At 40.4% G+C, this 26,189-nt stretch overlaps 2 protein-coding genes across 3 annotated transcripts; both read right to left on the reverse strand.

The window, feature by feature from the left end:
* Positions 1-1,740: 1,740 nt before the first annotated feature.
* LOC134092581 (homeobox protein Hox-C10-like) lies at positions 1,741-5,908 on the reverse strand. Its single transcript, XM_062545557.1, has 2 exons — positions 5,267-5,908; positions 1,741-2,534 (listed from the first exon to the last, which is right to left on the reverse strand). The coding sequence occupies exons 1-2, from the start codon at positions 5,871-5,873 to the stop codon at positions 2,257-2,259; spliced, it is 885 nt and encodes a 294-aa protein (XP_062401541.1). The 5' UTR covers positions 5,874-5,908; the 3' UTR covers positions 1,741-2,256.
* A 7,779-nt stretch (positions 5,909-13,687) lies between these two features.
* On the reverse strand, positions 13,688-16,979 carry LOC134092579 (homeobox protein Hox-C11a-like). Of its 2 annotated transcripts, none has more exons than XM_062545552.1 (2): positions 16,277-16,979; positions 13,688-14,781 (listed from the first exon to the last, which is right to left on the reverse strand). In XM_062545552.1, the coding sequence occupies exons 1-2, from the start codon at positions 16,977-16,979 to the stop codon at positions 14,549-14,551; spliced, it is 936 nt and encodes a 311-aa protein (XP_062401536.1). In that variant the 3' UTR covers positions 13,688-14,548. The 2 variants fall into 2 exon arrangements, with proteins under 2 accessions (XP_062401536.1, XP_062401537.1); XM_062545553.1 differs by having other exon boundaries at positions 14,584-14,781; positions 16,273-16,979.
* Between the last annotated feature and the right edge of the window lie 9,210 nt (positions 16,980-26,189).

Below are 26,189 nucleotides of genomic sequence, written 5' to 3' on the forward strand. Positions count from 1 at the left end.
TAAATAATTTTGTCAGTTTTGTCTTTAAGGAGAAAATATGTGAATCCTAAGCCAACAGATGTGCTATATTCTGTGTGATGTGCTGGGTGTTCTATGGGGCTCGCACCTGTACAGACAGAAATGCCTCAAACATCTTAAGGGCACCTCCGGTAGACAATTCCGGACGTGAGTCTAGATCTCAAGGCCCGCGAGTCACAACTACAAAGGAAGGAGAAGCGGTCTCTCCCACAAACCCCATGTCGTTTACAGCCCCAATTCACTGGCTGGGGGCTATAGACCCTTTTAGTGACCGTCACATAAAACCAGGAAGAGGGAGTGGGGAAGAAAAGGGACAGTGCCGCACACGAAAGGCGGCGGTGGTTCATTTACAATGCCATTTGCGGAGACTGCGAGGGTAATCTGGCGGAAATGGACGCCCTTGATGAAGGCAAACTGACGTAATCAAGGCAGTTTCTTGTTGCCGAGCCAGGAAGTCAACCCCAACAACATGAAACTACCTAAACCACGCATCAGCTGTTTGTAACGGGTAGTCCACCGAAGAGAGCATTCGTTCCGATGCGAGAAATTGCTATCACACAGCCAAGCGATATCAACTGCACCGTACAATCGATACTCTACGCGACAGCCAAATAGAATAGGCTAATGTGTGAATACATCCTAAGCAAATCGTAGTTATTGAATGGGGAATTACACAATATGTTAACAGCCACATGACAATTTCATGGTCATTTACTATTGTATACTCTTAGCCTTTGCGCAAGCACACGGACAAATTCGTCTACAATGGCTACACTGAGCACCATAGAAATAGGCTACATTACTGCAAAACATAACATTAAAAACACACAATGCAGTTAACCCAGCTAACTGCATACACACTGCCCTCACAATGCTTAGCAATCCACGCAATGCTTCAGTTTCCCCCCGCAAGACATAACTGCCGTCAGTCACAGCACACATCATATTCCAAAGTCCACACCATTGCTAGTTTTTAATTTAACTAGGACAAGGACATATCGAACATGCTTAGACTGCCTTCTTCGTAAAAAAGGAGAGCATGTCAATCTATTCAGAAATTATACTGAACATTATGGAAATGTATTCACCGCCAGCAACGATGGTGCCAAACAAACACAGCCAAACGTGCTCGCATCCAAACCAAAGAAAAGTAGTGCCAGCATTTGGTCCTACCTTACTCGCCGTCCGTCTCCCTGGCGAGCGTTGATCGCGTTCCCGTGTTCCTCCTCCCGTCGCTTGTGTTCCATCGTATCCATTCCCTTAATGTCATATCCCCGTGGATTTTTGTTCCTCGTCTAAGGATGAACACCGTAGCCTACCCTCAGCAACCGGAGAGTCCATAGCTTTGTGTGCCGTAATACAGAGCGCCATCCCCAGCCTGTTCTCCGTGGCTAAGCCCGTCCTCCTCCTCACCTTTAAAACGCATCTTTACTGCGGCGGCTGCACATTATATTTGCAGATCATAAAATCCTGCTCGGGCGCTCTACTCCGACCATACTGACATTACTATTTTATGACCTTGACTTATTGTGGTCACCTGGCTAATATTTAAATCAACGTTATGGTCGCTCATCCACTTCCATTGAAACTACCAGGATCTCTCTCTCTCCCTCTCCCTCACTTTCATTCCTTTCTTACTGTCTTCAAGTCGACCATAAACGACACCGAGTGGAAGGACAGAAGGGAGAGATAATGCTCCAAAACGTGTTTTATTATTTTTTTTTTCTTGTCAAACAGGCCCCTCATCGTTTCAAATATTTGAATCATTTAGGAGATGTGCCAAAGAAGTGCATGCATGCATTTCATTCAAAGTACACAAGGGGATAGTCCAATTTCTATGCCAGATACGCAAGCAACAAAGACGAAACCATAATACTTAATCGTAAAACAGATACATATGAACATTAAGATTATAATCGTACAATGTATACTAGTCTCATTACATCTTAAACTACTGCCGACAAATATTTAAACATTCACGAGCCCAAGTTTATCCAGAGCAAATAGGCCCGTCTGGCGTTTCACTTTACACATCAGGCAAATACAAAACGCAAGGTATAATGTTCATATCTATTACAGGAAGCGCCACATTCTAGTATGAAAAGAGGGAAAACTCAGTTGTAGACAATGTGGTAACTTTATTTCTCTTGGGTTACTGTGACTGATTCTGTTTGCATAATTTCCTACAGGGAGCTAAGTGAACATTTATAAATGGAAAGGTGTGTTTGAGAGTGCTGCTCAGGTGTAGTCATAACTCGATGTTAGCTCTCGCACTCTGCTCTCCCGGTGGAATTTCTTCAACTTCATTCGTCGGTTCTGGAACCAAATCTTAACCTGCCGGTCGGAGAGTGAGATATTCTTGCTGATCTCCAGGCGGCGCTCACGAGTAAGATACATGTTGAAGAGAAACTCTTTCTCAAGCTCCAGTGTCTGATATTTGGTGTATGGACATCTCTTCTTTCGCCCACTTTTCGCGGTGAGCCAATTACTTGCTACCATCTCCGGTTTTGATTCATCTGTTAAAATGTGAAAAAAAAAAAAAAAAAAAACTGAAACATAACAGTGAATTTTCCTAGTTCCACAATACTATCATCTGGGGGAAAATAGGGTATTATTAAGATAAATCACCATTACCATGACTTGTAATTTTCTTCTGACTATATAACACCAGCAACGCCCCCCCCCTCCCCCAACACACACACACACACACACACATACACCTTGCTGTCAAGAAAGGCATAATCATTTCCTTCCATATTTATCATAGGCTATCCGCTGTCACAATATGCACACTTTCTGGAAACTTGTTTTAAATTCAAATATTTTTCTTTCTAAAAAGAATAGAACAACAGTGTTGTTAAAATAGCCTCGTAGTTTGAGAGGCTTTTAGCTTTTATGTTAATGAATTGACAGAGACTATATTCAATGAGAAGGGATATTGAATGTCTGTAAATATTAGCCTACAGTGCAGTGGTCTTATGTGCAACGATTGTGTATCCCGTTGTGTGAGCCATAAACGCAAGCGAAAGAGATTCTTATCCCAATGTTATTGACTTCCGCCTGCATTACATGGCTCAGCAGGACGAATAATAAAACGAGTCATTCCATTCACAGAGAAGAGAGAAAAAAAACAGGAAACACCATTATTTGGACGGAACAAAGATGTTCAGTGTCCCAAACCTAGATTCCGACTGTTTCACGGTGTGCTTACAGTGCATTCGACCATTAAAAAAGACAATTCACAATACATTGTCTATCCAAAACTACACCACCCAAAATGAGACATGGCTCATCAAATGAAAAGACAAAAAAAAATAAAAAAAACCGCATTATTATTTTCTGATACAACACACACACGTTCTCAAAAGGGATTTCTTTCTGCTTCATGTCTGTTGCCATTGGTCAAAGTCAATATCTCTCTAAGACGCTAATCTTCGATGTCATTAATAGTTCTAGAGCTGCAGATAGTAATGCAAAAACTGTGCATTACAAGGCTAGACCTATTATAGTAATAGTAGGCCTAGAAACTAAGAACAATAACAAAACCAATAGCAATAGCTACTGCTGTACTACTGCTACTACTACTATTACCATAATTACCACTAATAATAATAATAATAATAATAGGCTAATAATAACAATAATAATAATAATTAAATTACTTTTCCTATCAATTACATTCATTTTAAGGGGCTGATCCGTGTGATCTGAAGTAAAAGGAGACAGTTGAAGACTACAAGACCAACTTACAGTTTTTCACTACGTGCAAATAAAACGACATAGCCAAGGTCAAGCTCTAATATAGAAACATAAAATGTTAACGAATACATGTTCAAATGAGCCTAACCATGGCACATAACTTTTGACATTTGTAGCAACGTGATGCTTGTGTCTGATGCATTAGAACAACGGTTACTGTTTTCATTGGAGAAGAAAGCACAAAGAAATACCATGTTTTAATTCTTCTAAATGCCAAAAATCAATCGTTTTATTCAATCGTAGTTAAAGAGTAGGACTCGGGGGAAATTGACGTGGCTGATGTTACAATTTGAGGCAACCCAAAATAAAGGTAAGCTTGAAGCCTTACCTGAAGGCCACACATTTTTGCTAATATTCATAGTGGAAATGACCTTCTTACAAAACATTATACTGTGGCAGGTGTCATTTAACATGAACGAAAAATTATAGTATCATTCTTTTTATCATTATTTCGGATTCTAGCCGGCCACTAAAATGGCTACTAGCATACTTGGTAATATCAACATTTGTGTAACCGAATATGTCCGTGTAAATAAATGTCAGGTGTCATATCGCTACAAAATTGCATTTAACTACATTTCTAGGGCTGTAAACTGTTATGGAGTCGAATATACTTGTTAGCTACTATATGGCCTCGTTATCATGCGCTTGAACGCAAAACACGGCACTGGTATGGAGCCGTGGTAAGATGATACAAACATGGGAATCTTTATTCCTAGCCTGACTACCTCATTTGCTTGTCGTGGAACACATACGCGATTAGACTACTCGTAAAATGGACGAAGTGAAAGAAAAAGGTTTTCTTGTCTTTATCTGGCAGTTTATATGAAAGGCCAGTTTTGTTTTTTGTCTCGGCATGTTCTCGATCTCACCTTTAGAGTGACCAGGGTGCCACATACACACAACATTTTTAAGTAGTGACTGACAGTGAAATAAACCAAATAGTTAGATATATATATGATATGTAGGGTATAACTGTGTGTGTATGTGTGTGCATGCTTGAAATATAAAGTTAATTACTTGACCTGTGTGTGTGTGTGTGTGTGTGTGTGTGTGTGTGTGTGTGTGTGTGTGTGTGTGTGTGTGTTTCTCTCTCTCTCTCTCTTTCTCTCGCTCTCTCTCTCTCTCTCTATCTATCTCTGGGCGTGTGTGGTATTTGAATTTGTTAAGACCGAAAAGAAAATGCAAATACAGATTTGAGAAGGAAACATAGTTTGTGTGCATGCTGGCGTTTGCGTGTGTGTGTGTGTGTGTGTGTGTGTGTGTGTATGTGTGTGTGTGTGTGTGTGTGTGTGTGTGTGTGTGTGTGTACGCGCGTGCATGTTTTATGTGTAAGAAAGAGGGAGGGGTGCGAGTGTGTGTATTTACTAAAGAGTTGGGTAACTGTAAAGGGTAACAGGATCAGTGTGTAGTGTTTGTGTGTGTGAGTCTGAGTGTTTATGTGCGTCTAATTCGTCTCAGTATGTCTGAGTGTGAGTCATGTTATTACCTTTCACCTCGCTGTCTGAATTATCTGTGTTACAGTCCGTCTTGAGAACATTCTCCTTCTCTGATAGTCTTTTAGGCGAGTCACTGTCGCCGCTTTTAAATTCGTGTGAACTGGAGTTCAAGCTGACTTTGCAGGTGTTGGTGATAGATTGCGCAGCGAGCGTCTCAGGGTCAGGTACATGGACGGATGGAAACCCCGACTTTAACCCGCTGATTTGGAGTGTGTTTTCGCCCGCGTATTGAAGGCGCGAACTTGGCATGTCCTCCTCGGGATCTCGGAGTCGGTTGGAGCGACTGATGTCTGTCATCTGAGTGTACGTGCAGGAGTCCACAGTCTCTTTACACCCGATACTGTCTGGACGGTAGTGGGGATTCATAGAGACTTCACCGCCCGATGACAAAGGACTTAGAAACGAAGGTCGGGCAACAGGCTGCTCGGATACGCAACTTTTTTGATCTTCTCTTAAAGTGTCCATTGGCAATACATAGTGCTGATGGGAATATGCGCCCAGCAGTGCGCTCTGGGAATGGTGACTCCGTTTAGCGAGAGACGTGATTCCATAATTTCTCACCAAGGAGCAGTCATACTCGGCGCTTTGCACGAACATTCCGGAACTGCCGAAATAGCTATCACCTCTGCAGGCAGCGGGTCCTTCTACGGGGGTGTTCATGCTGAGGGAAGCGCTGGCAGCGGACATGCCGTTCGGGCATTCCATTTTATCACCCTACAGCTCTTATTTTGATACAACGCCGCAGATGCTTCCAAGAGGATTATGATAGTTAGAGGGTGACATATTTGAGTTGGATGAAGGGAGGGGAAGAATGAGAGAAGGGAGGAGGGAGGGGTAAGGAGCGGGACGTCAAAAAAACATCAGCGACATAATTATGAAGATATGGCCATGCCACGTGACTGTCAGACCAATAGGAGTTTGAAAGTGGCCTTGATGCGCCAGACGGAGGTGACGTCAAAGGGGTCAAGTTGTTGAGCGTTGTGATGTTGCGCGGAGCAAGGGTGCCATCTTCCAGGCCAAATGTAGGAACTGCATGCAGGCCAGAGAACAAAGAAATAGTCGATGGTGTTGAAGTCAAGCGCAAGGAAGAATGGTAAATCTCAACAAACAAAACTATATCAAATACTTAAAATATACATATCAAATATAAACATAAAACTGTCGTCGTCCCCCCCCCCCCCTAAATGTTGAAACTAGGATAGAATATTTCACTTTGTTCTTGCAAGGTGGTTTGACATCATCTCGTAATAGGAGAGCATAAGTTAATTATTTAATATTCAAATAAAATAAATAGGTCAATTAGATTTCATAGTGCAAATGTACTTTTACTCTTGCGAAGATGAAGAAAACGATCTAAACCTATTCATTCGAGATTATGTTTTCAGTTTTTGCAACATTCTGCAGTTTTGTAAGTTGCAACCAATGAGCATGTTATAATATAGTCTAGTTTAGACAACAGCTAGCAAATGAAATTTACGCATATTTGGATAGCGCAAAAATACAAAAAACGTACAATTTCATAACACCATTAATATTACGAAAATTTGAAAATAAGTCAAGATAATGTTAATATATGTATTGACTGTTTTGAAATGTAAAATACAACAGAATACGATACATTATGGTGCCTTTATATGTTCTGACTGGATCTACATAAAATAATGCATGGAGCGTGATTACCTTAATAATGATCTAAACACAAGAATTGAGTAGGCGCATAGAGCTACCTTAATCAAGGATATATATTTTTGTTTACAATACATGGATGAGAAATACTCTACCCTAACATCGCCTTGTAATGTTTTTTAATGCATTGTTATTACTATACTAATACTTGTGTGATTGGCAGTATACAATGACATTTGTTTTACTGTTTTCTTTCTATATGTGCTTTTCTGGTATGCATGTGTAGTTCAATGGTTTATTCTATCTAAGATTACTCTGTTATTTACTTAAAAGCCACTGAGGTGCTGAAGCGTTTTCGCCGAAGGAGCATCTTTCTCGGATCTCCTTTTAAATGTTATTTGCTCTGTATTGTATTATATTCTCTCGAGCTGTTCAGAGGATCAGCTCTTTAGGCTATTTTTCTAGTTACCCAAACTAATAAATGGAAAATATCAGCCAGAAAATGTGAATGAGCTATTTATTTTAATGATAATAAAAAACAGAATAATTTCTGCCCACATTCAATTCATACAGACAGTGGGGAAAAAAGTAGGCAAATAGGAAACGCAAATACAGGCTATAAAATCTTCAACTAATACTAGAACCACTGACACTTGTTTAACAAGTCTGTTACTCCTAATAAACGGCTGAAAGTACAAATGTAATAATATATAAAAATGGCGTCTTTATAGTTTAAACGCCCAGGATGGAGACCCACTCTACTCTACAGCAAATACATTGAGACGAAGAATGTACTTGCTTATGGTGTATGATTTCCCTACAAAAGTTCTAACACTGTAACTTTATTTGGTTCATGTCCTTGGGTTTCAGTAACTATAAAGGTGCAGGCTCGCTTTCAATGGCGCCGACACGGAGGTCAATAACACTGACCCCGCCATTCCAACACAAACTGCACAGACCCCCTCCCCACCTAGAGTTCTTTTGTTGGAATGGTGTATTCTGATTACATGTGTAGGATTTAGTAAGACTTTAGTTCGATTCAGATAGATTTTCTGTGATCTCAAAGAGTCGCGGTGGAACCATGTGTTTATCTGTGTGAGAGAGTTCATGTGCGTATCCGTCTTTCTGTGCGCGCACGCGTGTCTGTGTCTGTGTGTGTGTCTCTGTCTGTCTGTATGGCTCTCTCTCTCTCTCTCTCTCTCTCTCTGCGCGCGCGCGTGTGTGTGTTTGTTTGTTTGTTTGTTTGTTTGTTTCAATCAAGCGTTCGAATGTTCGAAGTAGGCTATTCATCTTTTGTTAACAGGAGATTGAAAGTATTTTGAGGTCAGGCTAGTACTGAGATGGGTAAAAATACGGTAACTTAGAAAAAATACAAGCACGTCAGTATTTTTAAGGCGACCTAAGGATTTGTTATACAGGTCAGTCACGTTTACTTTCCCTGACAGACTAGGAGCCTAAGTTACAGATAGCCTATAACACATTGGGGTTGAGATGGAATTTGTGTTTTTTTTTATAATTAATCACAACATACTCGTCAGATAGATTACTTAAATATCTAAATGTGCAAACAGGTGCAATTTGTTATTTTAGTCTCAAATATAATTTAGGCTATTCACATGTTCAGTATCGGTAGGCCTAGCCTAAGTCAGGTTTTAGCTCTCCTTTTAAAAAGAACAACCAAACACACTAAGCACAGATTATACTTCTCCGACAAATAATGAATGTTTTAAATGGCCTTGTAATATTGTTATTACCCTCCAATAACATTGTTATTGCTTTCTCTAAAGCAAACAGTCTGCAACCTGCGGTATAAAAAGAAATACATTCAAATCACTGCAATAATTTGATTAGGCTACTATTCAGTCATGACTTATGCAGAGACTAGTAGGCTAGGCTACAGTAGAATACATTAAAAAATAAAAGCTTAATGCAGGCACACATTGTTGCATCACAGGCTTTGTGTGATGGGTCCAGAAAAACTAGTAAAACCTGGTGTCTTATGGTAAACTGAACAATTGGGTGCGTTTAATTCGAAGTATTGGAAGATGAACTGATATGTGCGTTCCCTTTACCTTATTTTGACGGCTGAAACGTTAGTCTCGTTTTTGCAGACTTTATTGATTGTTCCGTATATTTTGTGCTAACTTACGAGGATTCTTCGGATAAGTGTTGAAGGTGTGTGCGTGAGTGTGTCTGTCTTAAGGTTCACACCCAGCAGTAGCCTACCTGTTCTGTTTACGAAGTTGGCCTTAATTCAAGAACATGCAACAATTTAACAATTAAATCGAGTTTCGTGTCTGTATCCACAGGAATCAAAACATCGCTGACTTTTTCTACCTCATCCTTGTGATCGGATTGGCTTTTCCCAACTGCCCGTTTATGAGAAAAAAAATGTATATACATATTGTTGGAGAACCGTCTTAGATCAGCGTGTATAACACGTCTGATCACTCTTTATAAAACCACCACAAATGGTGTGGGTTTTATGTACTGTATTTTGAAAGAAAAATAAATGAATAAATAAATAAATAAATAAATACTATTTCCATCACTATTGGACATTTTGTGTTTTATCTACCAACGCATCATTTTCATCTAGTAAGATATAGACTAACTCAGACTTAACGGTCAACTAGCATTTTTTTAAAAAAAAAAAAAAGGAAAATAGCATTTCTTGCAACCAGTGTGCATGTGCTGGTGGAGTTGCGATCTTCATTTTTAATTACTAATTCATTACAGTGACGACACATAGTGTTGAAATAAAGAACCCCTTCGTTGTCAAACATCTGTATCCATCATAGCCTAATATAATCGTATGCATTTTGTTCTTGGCAATACATTTTAAACACTACTGTCTTATTATTATGGTCATGTGAAGCCTTTTACTGCACCTAAGGAATTATGTAGTCTGAGGAATGTATCATGTGATTGCAGTATGTTTCATCAAGCTCGGCATTAACAGACATACTTTCTGCGAAGACTACAAGGCAGACCTGAGCACTCTGTGCCTTGATATTGCTCCTGGGTATAGGTAAGGGTTAAAATAGTCGTTGGCTGGAGAAAGTCGACATCTCGCCGACAAACATCAAATCATAAAACTGCTGAAATGACAGCTAAAAATGAATTGCTCTACATCAGAAATTTGCACTGTCAAATTTATGTTAACTTGCTCAGTTAAATATAATTAAAATCCCGCCTGCTGTGTGATTGGAAAGACACACGCGCGTTCCATTAAAATACTAGCTTATGTTCCCATATAAGCTACTGAAACTAAATATTGGTTATTTATCTATTTTTACGTCTGTATGTATTTATTTGTCATCCTTTTAGTCGTTCTGAATTACGGCACTTCAAAACAGACCAAAACATAGTTACCATAGGCCTAGTTCAAAACATTTTAAGTGGACATAGAACCTTGCACTTGCATTTTACCTATACGCTTTACACATATCGTTCAGTTGTTAAGGCCTTGATAAGACAAACAAGTTCGGAGCGCACCTTAACGCACTTGGAGATAAACTTCGGCAGTCTGTTGGCAATCGGACATTACGAGAGTATGCATCTTTAGAGTTAGTTTCAAAAACGTATTGACCAATTAGGACGCCCTCTATGCGATTAAGAATGTTGAGCTGTGAAGCATGTCATGCACACAGCATCCTCTGTGAAGTAAAAACGCGTTTTCTACAACAATAACAATGTTTTATCTACAGGGACATCTGAAGAAACTAATTCAGCTCAGACATTCGCTCTGCTGTTCTATCTACGGCATGTCAAGCTATTTGCTTCAGATGGTACTCGCATATCTGTTCCCGTTTCATTACTTTCTTCTACAGTCAGCATATGGTTTCTTGTATCCACTTGGCTTCAAAATGTTGTTTTCTCTGTGCGGAAACCTCGCCTTGTAGCAACAAACCAAAAGTGACACATCAAACATTTCAAAGCAAGGCAAACCGTCCTCTGAGGCCAAGTATAATCATTCATTTAATTGTATGTTGGGAATAGCTCCTCCCTGATCACAATTCGTATAACTCCATTTTATGACGTCACTGCAGAAGGATGGAGAGCATTCCTCGCCACTTTGAGTGGCGTAAGCGCCCTCCACACGTGGATGATTACCTCAACTGTTACTCCAAACACGCCAGCATCATAGGCAGACACAACATGAAGAAGTGCAAGGAGGCGGGACTTGGGGAGGCCGGGGCCCTGCAATACGATGCCAGGGAAAACGGTCCGTGGTCGTGAAAATCTGTGGGCCAGGTCTAAGAACTCCTGGCGAGATTTAAGCGCAGTGGCTCGAGATTCTTGATGGCCCCCAACCCCATAGTAGTTGTCGAGTCACACACACACACTCACACACACACACACACACACACACACACACACACACACACACACACACGCGCGCGCGCACACACACACACACACACACACACACACACACACAGAGAGAGAGAGAGAGACATAATAGTATATACCAATATGAGAATGCTTTAGCCTACTTTGCGCACCATTTAATCGGTCTTAAATGGCCTCATATATAGGTACATTTTGAACTTGGTAGGCCTGTTTAATCTCTACGTCAAAACAAACATTCCTTGAGTGATTTCACACTAAATACTCTAGAGATTTTCCATGACAACATTGGTACAATGCGCGAGTCTAAACGGTCCAAACAATAGGGGGCGGTTTGACTCGAGTTCATGCGCAGAGTTGCAGACACCAAAAAGTCAGTGTTGGCGTAAGACGCATTATTACGCAATTACAAGATATTATATTTACAACAAGAGAATACAAGTTATGGGACACTTGGCGACGCATTAACCGAGAGAAAATACACTTTGCCTTTGCTATTGCTGTTGCTGTGCGCGCAATCAAAAGTGCCCTTTTAATTGGCTTTGCAATGTAATTAAATGGATTTGCAATCCACCTTCATTTTAGAATAATAGAATAATACTTAGGACAGGCTTAATCAGTGGTCTGATTTTTTCAGTATGTATTAATAGATAGTCTGTTTCATGTTGACAAGTATATATTAATTCAAGTGCACCGCTGAATATGCAGTCCCAAGATTTCTGCTAAATTTGGAGACAAATTTCCAGCCAAGGCGAAGGCCCCATCATTGCAGCAGTTATCTTGGACCTAGGTTGGCCAGGAGGTCATTACCTGCAACCCTTTCACAATGTTACCAAGGCAATATTGGATTTTCTCAACAGCCCCCACCTCTCGGCTTTCTCCAAGTCCTGATTGGCCCACTTTACCCTCGGTCCCCACATTTCCGGGGGTAAAGCCACTCTCAGATGGAGCTTTATTGCGCAGGGTTAAAGGTGATGGCCTTGACTTCACGGAAGTTCAAAGACAATATCTCTCCTCTGCATGCAACCATATAAGCAGTAGGTGAACTCGAGAGGGGTTGAAATAGCAGTGTATGCATTTATAAATAGGCGTTGGTTACCTTTGTCGAGCGAACGCACTCATTTTAAAACCACGTCAAATCGGTTCAGTCGGTTGACACCAATTTGTGCTTAAAAAGTTAAATCCCCCGACTATCCATATGAAAATCATAAAGACAATTGTATTATTATTTAAAATAAAGATATAAATTGACATGAATATCTGCGCGCAAAATCGTTAACCATATTTGTGCATGGACTATGTGTTCGACTTATGCTTGTTTACGGCGGAAGGAATCTCTCTCCACTTGGCAGAGGGTGCAATTAAGAGAAAAATGGCTATTTAGTGCCTTGGTCTTTACGACAGTGTCTAGACTGGACGAGTTTTCAAATGACCGCTGGATATTTCCTTTAGTGCCCAGCTCCCACCTCAAACACACACACGCACGCATGCACGCAAGCGCGCGCGTACACACACACACACACACACACACACACACACACACACACACACACACACACACACACACACACACACACACGTGTACACACACACACACACACACACACACACACACAAATGTGGTTTCCTTTACACGTAGGTCATACCTGGACGAAAACCAATTCAGCATTACAAAGCTCTTCTAACTCTTTGCAGACATTTTGTGAAGAAAAAACATCCCCAAATGATTAAGAGAGAGCGATGGACCTCACTGCCGTGACAAATTATAAAAAATTGCCCTAATAGTCGTTAACTGTTTTCTAAAAGCTCGGAGAGGTATATTATGAACAACATGGCTTTTTCACTATCAGTGATTTGCGAGAGGAAACACTTTCTGATTTGCCAATTACAATGTAGCGATTTCAAAGGCCATATAGGACCTATGTTTCCCATCAATCTTGCCCTAAAACTTCTGCAAGACACAACAAGGACATTAAGGCTTTTGACGATGTAGGTGAATTGTTGTGATTAGACTGATTCCTGAGATTTACTGTTAAAATACTTTAATGGCAGCTCGTCAAGGAATTACTACACCACGATTTTCCGTGCTCTCGCCCCCCACCCCCTCCCCCACCCCCCTCCCAGGAACAAATTTAGTGTAAAGGTTATAAGCTAGTTGTTCACAGGTGACGATTTAATCCGTTCTTTTCACTGTTCACCTCTAGGCCTACGTGAGACTGGAGTGACTTAATCCAAGCAGTTTAAATAGTGACAGTCAGTAGGCCCGGGGGTGTTCACTAAAAGGCCAATATGTGATACATGCACATATTCCAACAGGATGCAACAAAGTATTAAATGCACACTAATACATTTTAGAATAAATTAAATAACCCCCTGCAAATAATGTATAAAACACTATGTCAAAATAATTCATACAGAATGCTGGAATCATCTTAATTTAAGAATCGCATATTTGTTTATTTTGTATTATACATTCTTATTTTGATGCATATATGCAACGACTTTATCCTCCCATCAACCGCATAACATGTAAACAGCAAGCATTACACAATTAGCTTACAATGGCGCCGAACGATAAGCCCTACATTCTTCCAAACAATGTTTCAGTTCTTGCAGAAATAGCAATTCGGCAACGAGATAAAAAGTAATTATGAAATTAAAATACATATTTACAATCAAAACTACACGATTGCATAGTCTCTTTACTATTACTGCGTAAAGTATGTCATCACAGTCCTGCGAGGAATTTGACAGAGCCACTGCTGAATATGTGGCTCTCTAACACACCTCATTTTTTTGTAGAAATGATCCACAAAAACACGAAAAGGGCTGTGTGCTCGCAGAAGACAGTGGTCTTATTTTACATTTTGAAGAGAAAATTGAGACATACAATACGGTAAATAACAAGAAACTGTTCACATAGTTGGACACGTCTTAAACGATCTTTTCACCCGTTATGCCAACTATAACAGAGGCCTAGGTTTATACACAAATTCTCCCACTGAAAAATGCCTGCGCGCAACCAACCAGTCTTCCTACTATCGTATGTCTAAAGATCTTTCAATACAAGAGGCAAGACCAATGGGATCTTGAAGTATGTAGCAAAAGACATGCCGACAAAAACAACTTAAATCGATTGGCTTGCTTAGCACCTCCAGTCCCCTCATTCAACCACACATGGCTTTTTAGCTGAAGTCGGCGCTGGCTTTATCCGAGGACGAATTCATCTGAACAATCAATGATGATGAATACATTCGGTCATGAATTCTCCATAGCTAATTCGACATAACGGTTCACAATAAGGGGTTGCCGGAAAAGTACTGCAAGCGATCTCGGCTCAATTTCTTCTCTTTCATCCTGCGGTTCTGGAACCAGATTTTGACTTGCCGGTCGGTCAGATTAAGCATTCTCGAAAGCTGCAGTCGTTTCTCCTTGTTGATATACACATTAAAGAAGAACTCTCGCTCAAGTTCGCGGATCTGAAACTTGCTGTATGGACATCTCTTCTTCCTCGTCCGAGGGGTACCTTAAAACAATAAACCAGAACAATTAGAAACGGAGACATGGGAGAGGGAGAAAACAGACAAGGCAAGGTCAACAACATCTCTGATGTGATGTGACACAAACACACCATAGGCATAGGCGACATGTTCAAGGCTAAACGATATCTAAATAACGACTACGCCAAGTACCAAATGACTAGGGGTGAATGGAAAATGAACACTGTTACACACATTCTAACCATACCAGATGACTCCTGTATTACTACACCACTGCTTCACAGAAGTATTCTACAGCCCATTTCACAGTCTATTCAATGACTGTAACAATCATGGAACATGAAATAGTAATAGTCAAGCCAAGGCCAAAGTCATGTTGCACTGTGGATTTAGTTCATTTGTACGACTTTTCATGTTATCAAATAACCCGTAGCTTCAGCTGCTAATTATAAAGGATATATCAAAACATTATTTTCTAATCTTGTAATCCGAATCCCGGCCATTGCAGTTCAGTGGCACAAACATGGAGCACACTGGTCATAACAGGTATTTCTTTGCATTTTCAGGACAACGCCACAAATGGGTAACGAAGGCATTTCATGGGTTGCTTGGGTCTCACACACACACACACACACACACACACACACACACACACACACACACACACACACACACACACACACACACACACACAGGCTAATGAATGGGAACCAGTAGCGTCCTTCTGCAGAGTGTGGCCTGTGTAATACATTTTCTCTACAAAAGAATGAAAAACTGCCTAATGTTTTGGGGAATACTGTCAAATATGAACAACAAATCAAGGCATAAATATTGAGCTATTTCAGGTGATCCGTTGTCCACGTTGTTCAGTTTTGACAGGACGGTTTTAATATTGGGTAGCAATATCCATTACAGTAGCAACATTTATCACTATAAATAATAGACTGCAGCAGTTGTAATGGCCTACTACAATTAGGTGGCCAGGGAGAGCATTATTTGCGCACAGTATTATTATTTTCTCAAAGGATCAAGATTGGTGTCAGTATACATGCTATTCATTAACCAACAGGGCAATCAGTTATTTTTACATGCAACCCTAAGTTCCATGAACTAAACCACTGTTATATTTGAGAGTTTGACAGTAGGCTACTTTGCATGCAGGCTGCTAAAATTCGCCATTCGCCAAAAGCAGTGTTCTGCCCAATTGCTTTTTACCCTCGACGGCCCCGCAAAACAACCCTTAAAATGCCCAGCGCAAGTTCATGATCAAAGTTAGCATTTGTCACAATAGCGTGCTCTTAAAATTTCACAGACTTGAAGATAGCAGTGCCTGTGTGTAACATATCGTTTTTCCAAAGCGCTTTCCCATCGTAAAAATTCTTCGTGTTGGAAGAAAGAGCTTTGTAGGTTATAATAAAATCCTTTGAATGCTTATAAAACTCCACATAAAATCTGACCGACAAAACACCGGGCTAGTCCCTTAACCTTTTTTCTCCCCCATTTACAGCTTCGGGTACCTACTGGAGTGGCTGCTTTTGCTAGCGCTGCTGTCGTCTTTCGTGCCCGAGGAAGAGGCGCATGAACCAGAGTTTGTGTTTTCTTCTTCATCCTCTGGATCTTTTTCCGGGTCCGCTGCGCCATGCGAGGTGTTGGGCGCTTGAGACGCCGAGTCCGGCTTGCCTATGTTCCCCTTCTGCGAGCAGTTCTCCATGGAGCTGTTTTCCGTTCCGCAGTGGGCGCTGTCGAAAAAGCGGTCAAAACCTTGGGGCAGTACATTGTTCTTCCCCACGCCGGAGTAGAAGCCTGTTGACGGGTGGTTGGAGGTCGGGTGGTGATGGTGGTGGTGGTGGTTGTATACGCTCTCGTTCTTCATCAACATTTCTGTCATGGTGGATGATGGCGGAAGGCAGTCTCTGTGCACCAGGTCCTCCCCTGAGTAGCAGGATGCATAGTTTCCTCTATGGTGCCATTTACCCGAGGGATCCAAACCGTACGATACGTCCCGAACCGGTTGCACTTGCGAGAGGTTCGTGGAATAAGGGTAGGTAATCTGCCGCGACGGGGCCTGTGGCAGAAACGAGGAGACGGCGGAAAATTCAGGCACGTAGTAGGTGCAGCTGGGGAGGTAGAGGTTGGAGGCGCAGCCCGCTCGCTCCCCGAACTCGGAAGTCCTGTCTTTTCGCGTCTGGGAGCAGAAGTTGCCCAGATTGACCGAGTTAAACATCGTTCTCCCCGTTCACTCGCTCTATAGATAGATGTTTTGGATTCGAACTGCAGAAGGGGAAAATTTGGGAAGGCGAGATGACGCGCTATCCGTCTAAGTCACCCTTAGACACGTGATCGAAAGTAGATATTGTCATATATCAATTTGGAACACTTACATGCGTAGGAGTGGTTCACTTAGGTAAGATATAGGAGGTTGAAACGATTGGTTTTCAAAGATCGCATGGACATTATGAAATTTGGTGACAGACATTGCATCGTTGTCTCTGCTATACACGCATAAACACTTCAATCAAATTATGAATATGTTATGGCACATGCGCACCACACCAAAGTATAGGCTAGTGTGTTACACCCTTACTTACGATGCTATTTATACCTCTTCATATTTTCTTTGTCGTTCTTAACTCGTAGTTTTACTCTTATTCGTACAAAATTACGAAAGTTGACAACAACAGCACAGTATGAGCGACTTTCAGTACAATTATGAAGACATATATAGCATACTTTATTTCCCCGAATGAACCGTATCGAGGTTTCAAAATGATCAATTAAACATATCTAACGACCCATTTAACAAAACATAATTACATACTTTATATAGGGCAATAAAGGGCAGGTCAATGATTTCTCTCCCATGAATTCATATCTTCTTTCAGTTTCCAGAGTCGGATGCCTCTGCGAGCATCTCCATCATCTGTATTAAAACACTTGATGAATTATCAGAATTTATTTACCTCACATAAGAGTAGTGTGATTACAATTGCTCAGATTTGGCAGTAAACACAACAATATGGCTAGTAATCTAGCCAAGAGTTTTAATGGTAATGTTAGGCAGCCGCATCGCTTAAACAGACACTTTTTATGTCTGGAAGTACGATGAAAACAACCAGACCCAAAGCCAGTTCTGGACCCTGCAAAATGTATATGGGCAACAGCAAGGAAAGTCTTATAATCTGTTTGTGTGTGTGTGTGTGTGTGTGTGTGTGTGTACGTGTGTGTGTGTGTGTGTGTGTGTGTGTGTGTGTGTGTGTGTGTGCTTGCGCGCGTGTGTGCATGTGTGTGTGTGTGTGTGTGTGTGTGTGTGTGTGTGTGTGTGTGTGTGTGTGTGAGTGAGAAGGGGGGTGGAGAGAGAGAGAGAGAGAGAGAGAGACGGATGAGGACAGAGGGACTATATGTATTTGAATGTGTAATCACAGTCGCTTGCCTTTGCAAAATTATTTTTAGACATTAACGCTGTTCCTCATAGCATTAGCCCAACACATGGAGATTTTTTAGACTAAACAGGATTAGGACAGGAGTAGGATTTATGTTTGATTGACAAATTGTGTAAGACTACCAGCACACTCCATAGCATTTGAATTTACAAATATAAATGTTGAGACCGTAATCGCTTCATTCTCATGAATTTATTGTCTGATTTACATTCGAGATAATAATAATAATAATAATAATAATAATAATAATAATAAAAATCCGCCAATAAAATGTCTTTGCCATAACATTTCCCATACACGTGTATGGGTATTTCCTTGGCATAGACCATGCATACATAAAATAGCGAATGCTGCAGCTCTTCCTCAATTTCTTCTTTGAGAGATCCGTTGGTTTAATTCGGCTAAATTACAAGATACGCCTTAATTCTCAGACTGACTGCTTTGTTAAGGGGTGTCCTTGCTCGCAATCGTCAGAATATTTCCCAGTGAACTAATTATTGATCTGAGTATTGTGCAACCCATAGGCTACATTAGCTACCAAATAAAACAAAAGGTGAAAAACCAACATCACCACCAAACGCCATGTTTTGGTGATAGACTAGGCATGAATGCGTTTAGTCACATAAGCCGTGATATGTTTTTGATTCTTTTAAATCTTGCTGATCAAGATTTGCGCACGTATTTTCCGCGTAAAACAGAAAGGCCTAACAGACTGAGGTCAGTATCCGTTTCATAGGAAGGTATGTGGTCGCGGTATTAACGTCGGACAGTTGGTTCAAAAGCCCCCTTTTCCACAGATAAAAGGTTGAAGTGTAAGACGCCTTCAATCAAGTACAAAGAAAGCAGACAGCTGTCCAGACAGCACTTGAATTTGACCACTAAAATCCTCCAAGCGACTCGCCTGCCATAAAACGTCGAATAGCAACAGCGCGACACAAGTAGTCACACGTTTGGAGAGAGCATGAGACAGAAAATATCCTACATTTGACTATTCTGGACAAATAACGTTTGCATCAGTCACGGCTTTCATCGATGTTGGATATTAAGCGCTTCTGTATTCATCACCTATCCAAGATACCCACTCAAATTGCGCAAAAAGTATCTTGAAGTATTCAATAAATGCATCTTAATGAGTGTAGAGAAGAGTAACACAACACTATAATTTCACAAAGTGTGTGGTACAAATACGGTTTATATCAGCAATATGAGTCTTCCTCTTGTCATATTGGCAAAAAGTATTAGATTGGATGAGAGTGCATAAACTGTATATGGGGAGCAGTAGAACTAATAAACAAATAGCCTGACATGAAAAATGATATCTTCTTCCTGGGACAGTCTACCGTATATGACCATTAAGCGACCCTCTTTCTATCACTCAAGCGTTTGCAATTGCAGCACTGCCTCCGGGTAGTCATTTTCATTTAATCATGCTAAATGTTTTGATTTTATCAGAAGATGACGCCTCTCCAAACCAGCCACCATGCGAGTTTTGTGCGTGTGTGCACTATGGACGCATATCATTGTGAAATGGCAAAATATTTCCAAAATATCATCTAAGACTACTAGCAATAGGACCCAGGGGATGAAGAGTGGATCTTAGACCTTCCACAAATAAAGTCATTTTTTTGTCAACCAAATTGCTGAGTGTTGCATTTTCTATAGTTGTCAATCATGGCATGCTCTGTTTCTCGATGCTGGTGAATAAGAAAAGAACAGCAGAGATAAATTCGAGGTTAGCACAGGTAAGATGTAGCTGTGCAGCTTCAGCATAGGCTCGGGTCCCGGGGGTTGTAAGAACGCAAGCGCTGTTGTAAATATTTCCCATTCTCTGTTTGAAAACAACACTGTTGGGGAGCAGACTTTACGACATGTGTCTGTCTGCGGAATCTAAGCAACGCCTCGACACTCTTTACTATACCAGTAAAAACGGTGAGAATTACAGACTGCTTCTTAAACCCCACAAAAATGAAATCCCTGCAAGAGATCAAAACGGGGTGAACGCAGCCGATTCTCTCTCAAGGCAATGGTCAAGTTTAGGCGTCCATTGCAGCCCTCTGCACATAAATCGGCCTAGAAACTAGCGCTAAACGTGGCAAGCGTGTGGAATAACATTATTGTCCCCTCATGGCTCAGATCATTTTAATTGGATGTAAGCCAGGCTATTAAACTCGCTTGTCTGAGCTGTGAACAGTTTCGAGCGTCAGAAAAAAAGGCCCTCGATAACACAGAGGTCCTGGGCAACCTACCGAGCCGCAATGCCTGTGAGCAGGACTTGGATTTTAACCACAAAGCCCCCATGCATGCAAACACCACTTGAAGCCCACTGTGTCCACTGCATGCGAACTATTAAATAGCCTATACCTAAATGCAATGGGCCAAACCGGGTAGTATTCGTGAAATAAGAGATGGGCCTACCAAAGCGCAGAGAAACAGCTAAAGAACATACATGCCACTTAAATTAGGCGATAAACGTAATATTATATCTGCCATTTGATGTGTCTAATTGTCAGCAACTCTGGCATATACACTGAATGCACTATTTAACAATTTACCTGCAAGGAATAAATTGTCAATACAAATGTCCCCACTAATAGCCTATAGGCATATATGCATGGATGTAAACGCATGCAGGGCAATTAGCAATAGCAAACTAGACGCCGGTTTAGTTTCAATTCGGCTGGTTACGGTATTGTACACCTAAATGAAAAGTTACCTACGCCTTAGACCATAGTGACAATTAATTAGGCTACATTAGTTGGCCATAATAGTAGAAGGCAAAAAGACGTCTGGTGCTGACAGAAACATTTAATAGCCTCAAGCTAAGGTGTGGTCTGACCACTGCAGTGAATTGGTGTTGACAATAATCCACCTTAATGATAAGCATTTGTTTAACATTTATATAGTGTAAAACACATCAAAAGAACTTACACACGGTTTCATAAATATAGGAGTCATCCTGCGTCTTGTAAAATGAGGGAACACTTAAAATGGCATTTTTTTCCCTCTTAATGCTGACACACATCCAATAATTCTAAGTGGTTTGAGTCTTTGTAGGTGGAGTGTACACATAGCGGTTTCTTGCCTATGAGTATTTCTGTGGGCGATCCTGCTGTGCAATCCGATCGTTTATACGTGTGCAGTCATAGACCACATGCACACAGAGTATCCACAAGTTCATGGAGGCCCATCAGTTAGAGCAAATGTCTTTCGTGTCTTGTACGAACACGGATAGGAGAGTGTAAACACGAGAGATAGATGGAGCAGGGAGGCTGTATGCAACTACAAGCATAAATAACTAAAATAACTAAAATAACTAATGTATTAATACACGGACTTATTAATAACATAATAACCAGTCAAGTTTTGTAAAGCGTTTAAAGGTGTTGCACTTTCTAAAGATGAATACGGTTTAATTGGATTTAATAATAAATGCTGTGCTCAATGACAGCCCAATGACAAGTGCTATTCGGTCACACACTACGGGCTAAAACAAAAACAATATAGGACATGGCACTCCGATTCTTTATCCATTGTGTATTAACTACAAACAGCCGCATTTAAAACAGATATTTTTTTTTACGAATAATAGGTAAACAATCACATAAAGAACACTAAATTAACAAGCATTAGGAAACAACCTCTCGTGCAGGTAGCCTACTGGTCTTATGATGCACATATTTTCAACTTCAACTTATTTCGGACGCGACTACCACTAGGCTACCAATGGCGCTACCATATCCAACTGGTTTCCCAATAGCACACTAAAAGAAACAACTCTGCACATCTCCTCATATTTGGTCTGCTTTTGCGTTTTTTGGATAGTCAACCTATCGTTTTTCCCGGTTGAGAAATATTTTTTCTGGATGACGCATTACCTCCGAAATCACTGGGACAAGGATTATGCACATTGTATTTTTGACCCTGACTTTTGGACACTAACTATTTTATGTATAATATTCATAGACTATTTTCCTATTTTTGATGACAAATTATGAGGGTATTGTGTATTGCAATGAATGCTAGGTTATCACGCTGATCAAATTAATATGGAATAAATTGAACTAATTCGGCTTACCAAACAATTACTAAGTGTTACAGAAAAAATAGAGTTTCAGACGCTGTATACAATTAAGTCCAAATCTACTGAATTGGGAGAGACATTATCAGTCCTGTTAATGAATGACGACAAGCTGCAAACTGACGCGCTAGGTTACTAAACATAGTAGTAGACGACCCTTCCCTTTAGCCTAGGACACAATGAACTCTTTGTGACTTGAGAACACATTTGGCATTGGGTTATCTGAGGCACATTTTAAAATAACGTAAAGGTGTTTTTTTCCTCCAGAAGTATCTCGAATGTAAAATAGATTTACGATAGAGGAAATAGTACCTGTGTTTTCTTACCGAAAATCCGTCTTTGTTTCCTACAGGATTCGGTAGCGCTAAACCTCAGGCCCTAATTGAGTCCCTCTCTTTATGACGTTTAATTTCCTCTCCGACTCTAGACACTGATACCCTAAGAGCTAGAGGAGACTGCTGTTTTTGAAGTCGGCATCCCGATCACTTGGATATATTACATCTTCTAGTCTTATTGTAAACCAATTTTCATCGCCCGAAAATGCGGCTTCGTTCCTTTTAACTTTCTTGTCCCTTTCCATCTACCCGAGTGCTAAGTCTTACTTTATACCTACCACAATTTAAGGATAAAATACGACTGACAGGGAGAATAAAAAAAACTTTTTTTTCATCCAACAAACTCCTCAGGCCCTGGTCGTCTTTGCCCTTTTCCAAAACATTGTTGGTGGACTCCTGAACCCCATATAAGGCGCTTACTAACTTGACCTTCAATTTGTATGGGTTCCCGCCCACATAGACAGCAGGAAACACGGGGTAGATTTCGCTCACACTCCGCTGGGGACAGATGAAGAAGGCATCCACGCAGGCCCTGGAACGCCACATCTAGATCAGTATCCCAGACAATAGGGCAAAAGTAGTCAATGTGCCGGTTACTTGCTCCATATTATTCTTAAGTTAGCCTAGTTTTTTCCGCTGCCAGCATGCGATCAGCCAAATAGCGCACAGAAGGACAGATGATGGGCTCTGGCGAAGCACTGTTTTAAGATGCAAGTGAACAATGGGCTACTAAGTGCGGATCACGTCAGGTCTGACCGGTGGACTGATTTAGCCTTTTCGCACGGACACCAAAACTAAACGACACATTCAATAGCTAAGATGTTCACAACACATCTAACTTTAGTAGGCTATGGAGGCCAAACCACTGATTTTATTACATTGTCTGCACTGTGTAATGTCCAAAAACGACGGCATCACCAGTGGATAGTACAAAACCCCCCATTCCTGCCCAGAATAAGCCTGCAAAGCATACGACAGGTCTACGTGCGTGCGACCACAAAAAAACATGTGTTTGTTTGTAATGTGTGTGTGTGTGTGTGTGTGTGTGTGTGTGTGTGTGTGTGTGTGTGTTTGCGTGAGTGTGTGTTTGCGTGAGTGTGTGTTTGCGTGAGTGTGTGTTTGCGCGCCCGCCCGCGTGTGCATGCGTGTGTGTGTGTGTTTGTTATATATTATAGAGCTAAACATACAGAAAAGTCAGATACAGCTTTGCCACTCAATTCATTAATTAATGTCATTCATTCATTCATGCATTTAATCACTCTTTATGAACAATACCGAAATCAAACTAGGCCTACTTAGTTTGAAGTCAAGGGCAAGGTTAAGACCAAGGGTTTGGCGCATGAACAAATTCCCCAGTGAGAGGGGCTTTTACACAAACCATTGGATCTATGGATAAGACATCAACATTCAAGATCTAAACACATTCCTATTGTTCTGTACACATTTAAATTTTAGTTGGCTTTACTACCAAACCTGTGACGTTATTGACTTTCTAAGAAAGCGAATGCAATGAAACCTTTTGTGTATATGTCGGAGACAATATAGACAACCCACGCGCTCTTGGGGGAAAATAAATCTCATAATGTACTATAAACAAAAACTAGAACCAGTGCACACGTCTTGATGATATTGATCCCAGTGTCTTCGTCTCATCCATTTCATGCAGCTGTTTCACAGAGTTGGATCTTTTTAAAAAGAAATTTCCACATTGGAAATTTCACGCATTGATCGACAGAGGCCAATGAACAGCAGTCTGTAAATACGCATTAAAACCAGCTCTGGGTTCCCGTGGAGACCTTCACGCCCAGTCCGCCAATGAAAATAATATAGACCTGTTTACGTTCAGTTAAACTGTTTAATACAGACACAACTGTGTGTTTGACAGTCCAATAATAATGGCAAACACAAACGGATCACTTCAATGAATTTGAGAGGACTTTGTTGCTCTGATTTTACGCACATACAAAAGGCCCGTTAGCGCGAGCTTCTATACCCGACCAGATGCACATAAAATGGTAACATGCAAATACTGAAAACAATCATCTATACATATTGCATTGCATGCATATGTATGTATGTAGAGGGCTTACAAGTGCACGCAGTCATAGATAACTATATACTCTGGATATATTCAGGATCTAGAAGTCGAACACAGTCTTGGATAGGTTAAGTAGACAGAGTTTTTTTTTATATATACAAAGGGTGTCCACAATTTCAAATATACAGAGGGGAGATATTACATTTCTCGTGCTTATACTGTATTTAGGGGACTTCATACAGCGTCTAATCTACTAAAACTAAGCGTATTTTCCGTCAAAACCCAAATCACTAACAAATCACAAATCACTACCAAAAACATCACCAAGCAGAAGCAGTCGCCTTCCTCCATAGGCGTTTTATTGAATTAGACCCAGGCACCTCCAACACAGTGCACGTTTGCGTGTGTGCAAATGTTTGTGTGTGCATGTGTGTGTGTGTGTGTGTGTGTGTGTGTGTGTGTGTGTGTGTGTGTGTGTGTGTGTGTGTGTGTGTGTGTGTGTGTGTGTGTGTGTGTGTGTGTGAGAGTGTGAGAGAGAGAGAGAGAGAAACAGACACAGACAAACAGTAATACATAGATAGATATATAGACAGATATATAAATAGATAGAATTATAATAATAAAACAATTCAAAATAAACATAGCCCATATAAATGACTACATTTGCTTATTGATAATCCCTTGTCACTAAATTTGATTTCGCAACCTACGCAATGATCCAAAATGAATCCGGTAATAAACAGTAACATATACAATAAGATATTTATAGGTGTCATTTAGAATTATTGCATATGTAAATATATTTTTCTAAGTTTAACATTCATTTTCCAACTGGGGCAAGTTTTGATGAACTGAATCCCAATTGCTTTACGTATTAATTAGTTTTTCATTTTTGCATGAACTTTGATTTAAGGGGTAAAATAGTGAATTTAACACAACAGGAAATAAGGCGTTATATCCAATAACAACAAAACAAATATATTTTTTTGTTGCTATTGGATATAAGCCTGATTTCCTGTTGTGTTAAATTCACTATCATATGTATACATATATATAAAAACATTGTCTGAGATAAACATTGTAATACAGAAAGATGGAGGTGCCTTTCCAGTTCTTCAAAATGTGCTAAACAATTTTCTATTTTAACTAGCCAAAGGAACATAGACCTTCTTTCCGTCTTTCCACTGCATAAGGAGATGCATTTTTCACATTTGTGTCAATGCAAACAACTATCCACAAACTGAAACAGCATCAATACGAAGTTTCTTATGAGTAGCATCATGGACTATGTGGATTGGAAAACGGCCTATACTTATACAAGAGCGCATTCATTTCGAAAAATTGCGCATGCGACACCGTTTACTTAAACTATAAATCGAGGCATGTTTCTATAAATAATGATAATAATTAAAAAGAAAAACATGTTCGGGATTAGTTAAGCAAACCTAATTCAATATTAAATCTTATCAATGCCTAAATGTCACAAACATGTAGCCTATGCAAATATCAGGTTAAACGGAAACGTGCGTAATGATGAACTGGT

Source organism: Sardina pilchardus, chromosome 9 (genome assembly GCF_963854185.1).
Source record: "Sardina pilchardus chromosome 9, fSarPil1.1, whole genome shotgun sequence".
Classification (NCBI taxonomy): domain Eukaryota; kingdom Metazoa; phylum Chordata; class Actinopteri; order Clupeiformes; family Clupeidae; genus Sardina; species Sardina pilchardus.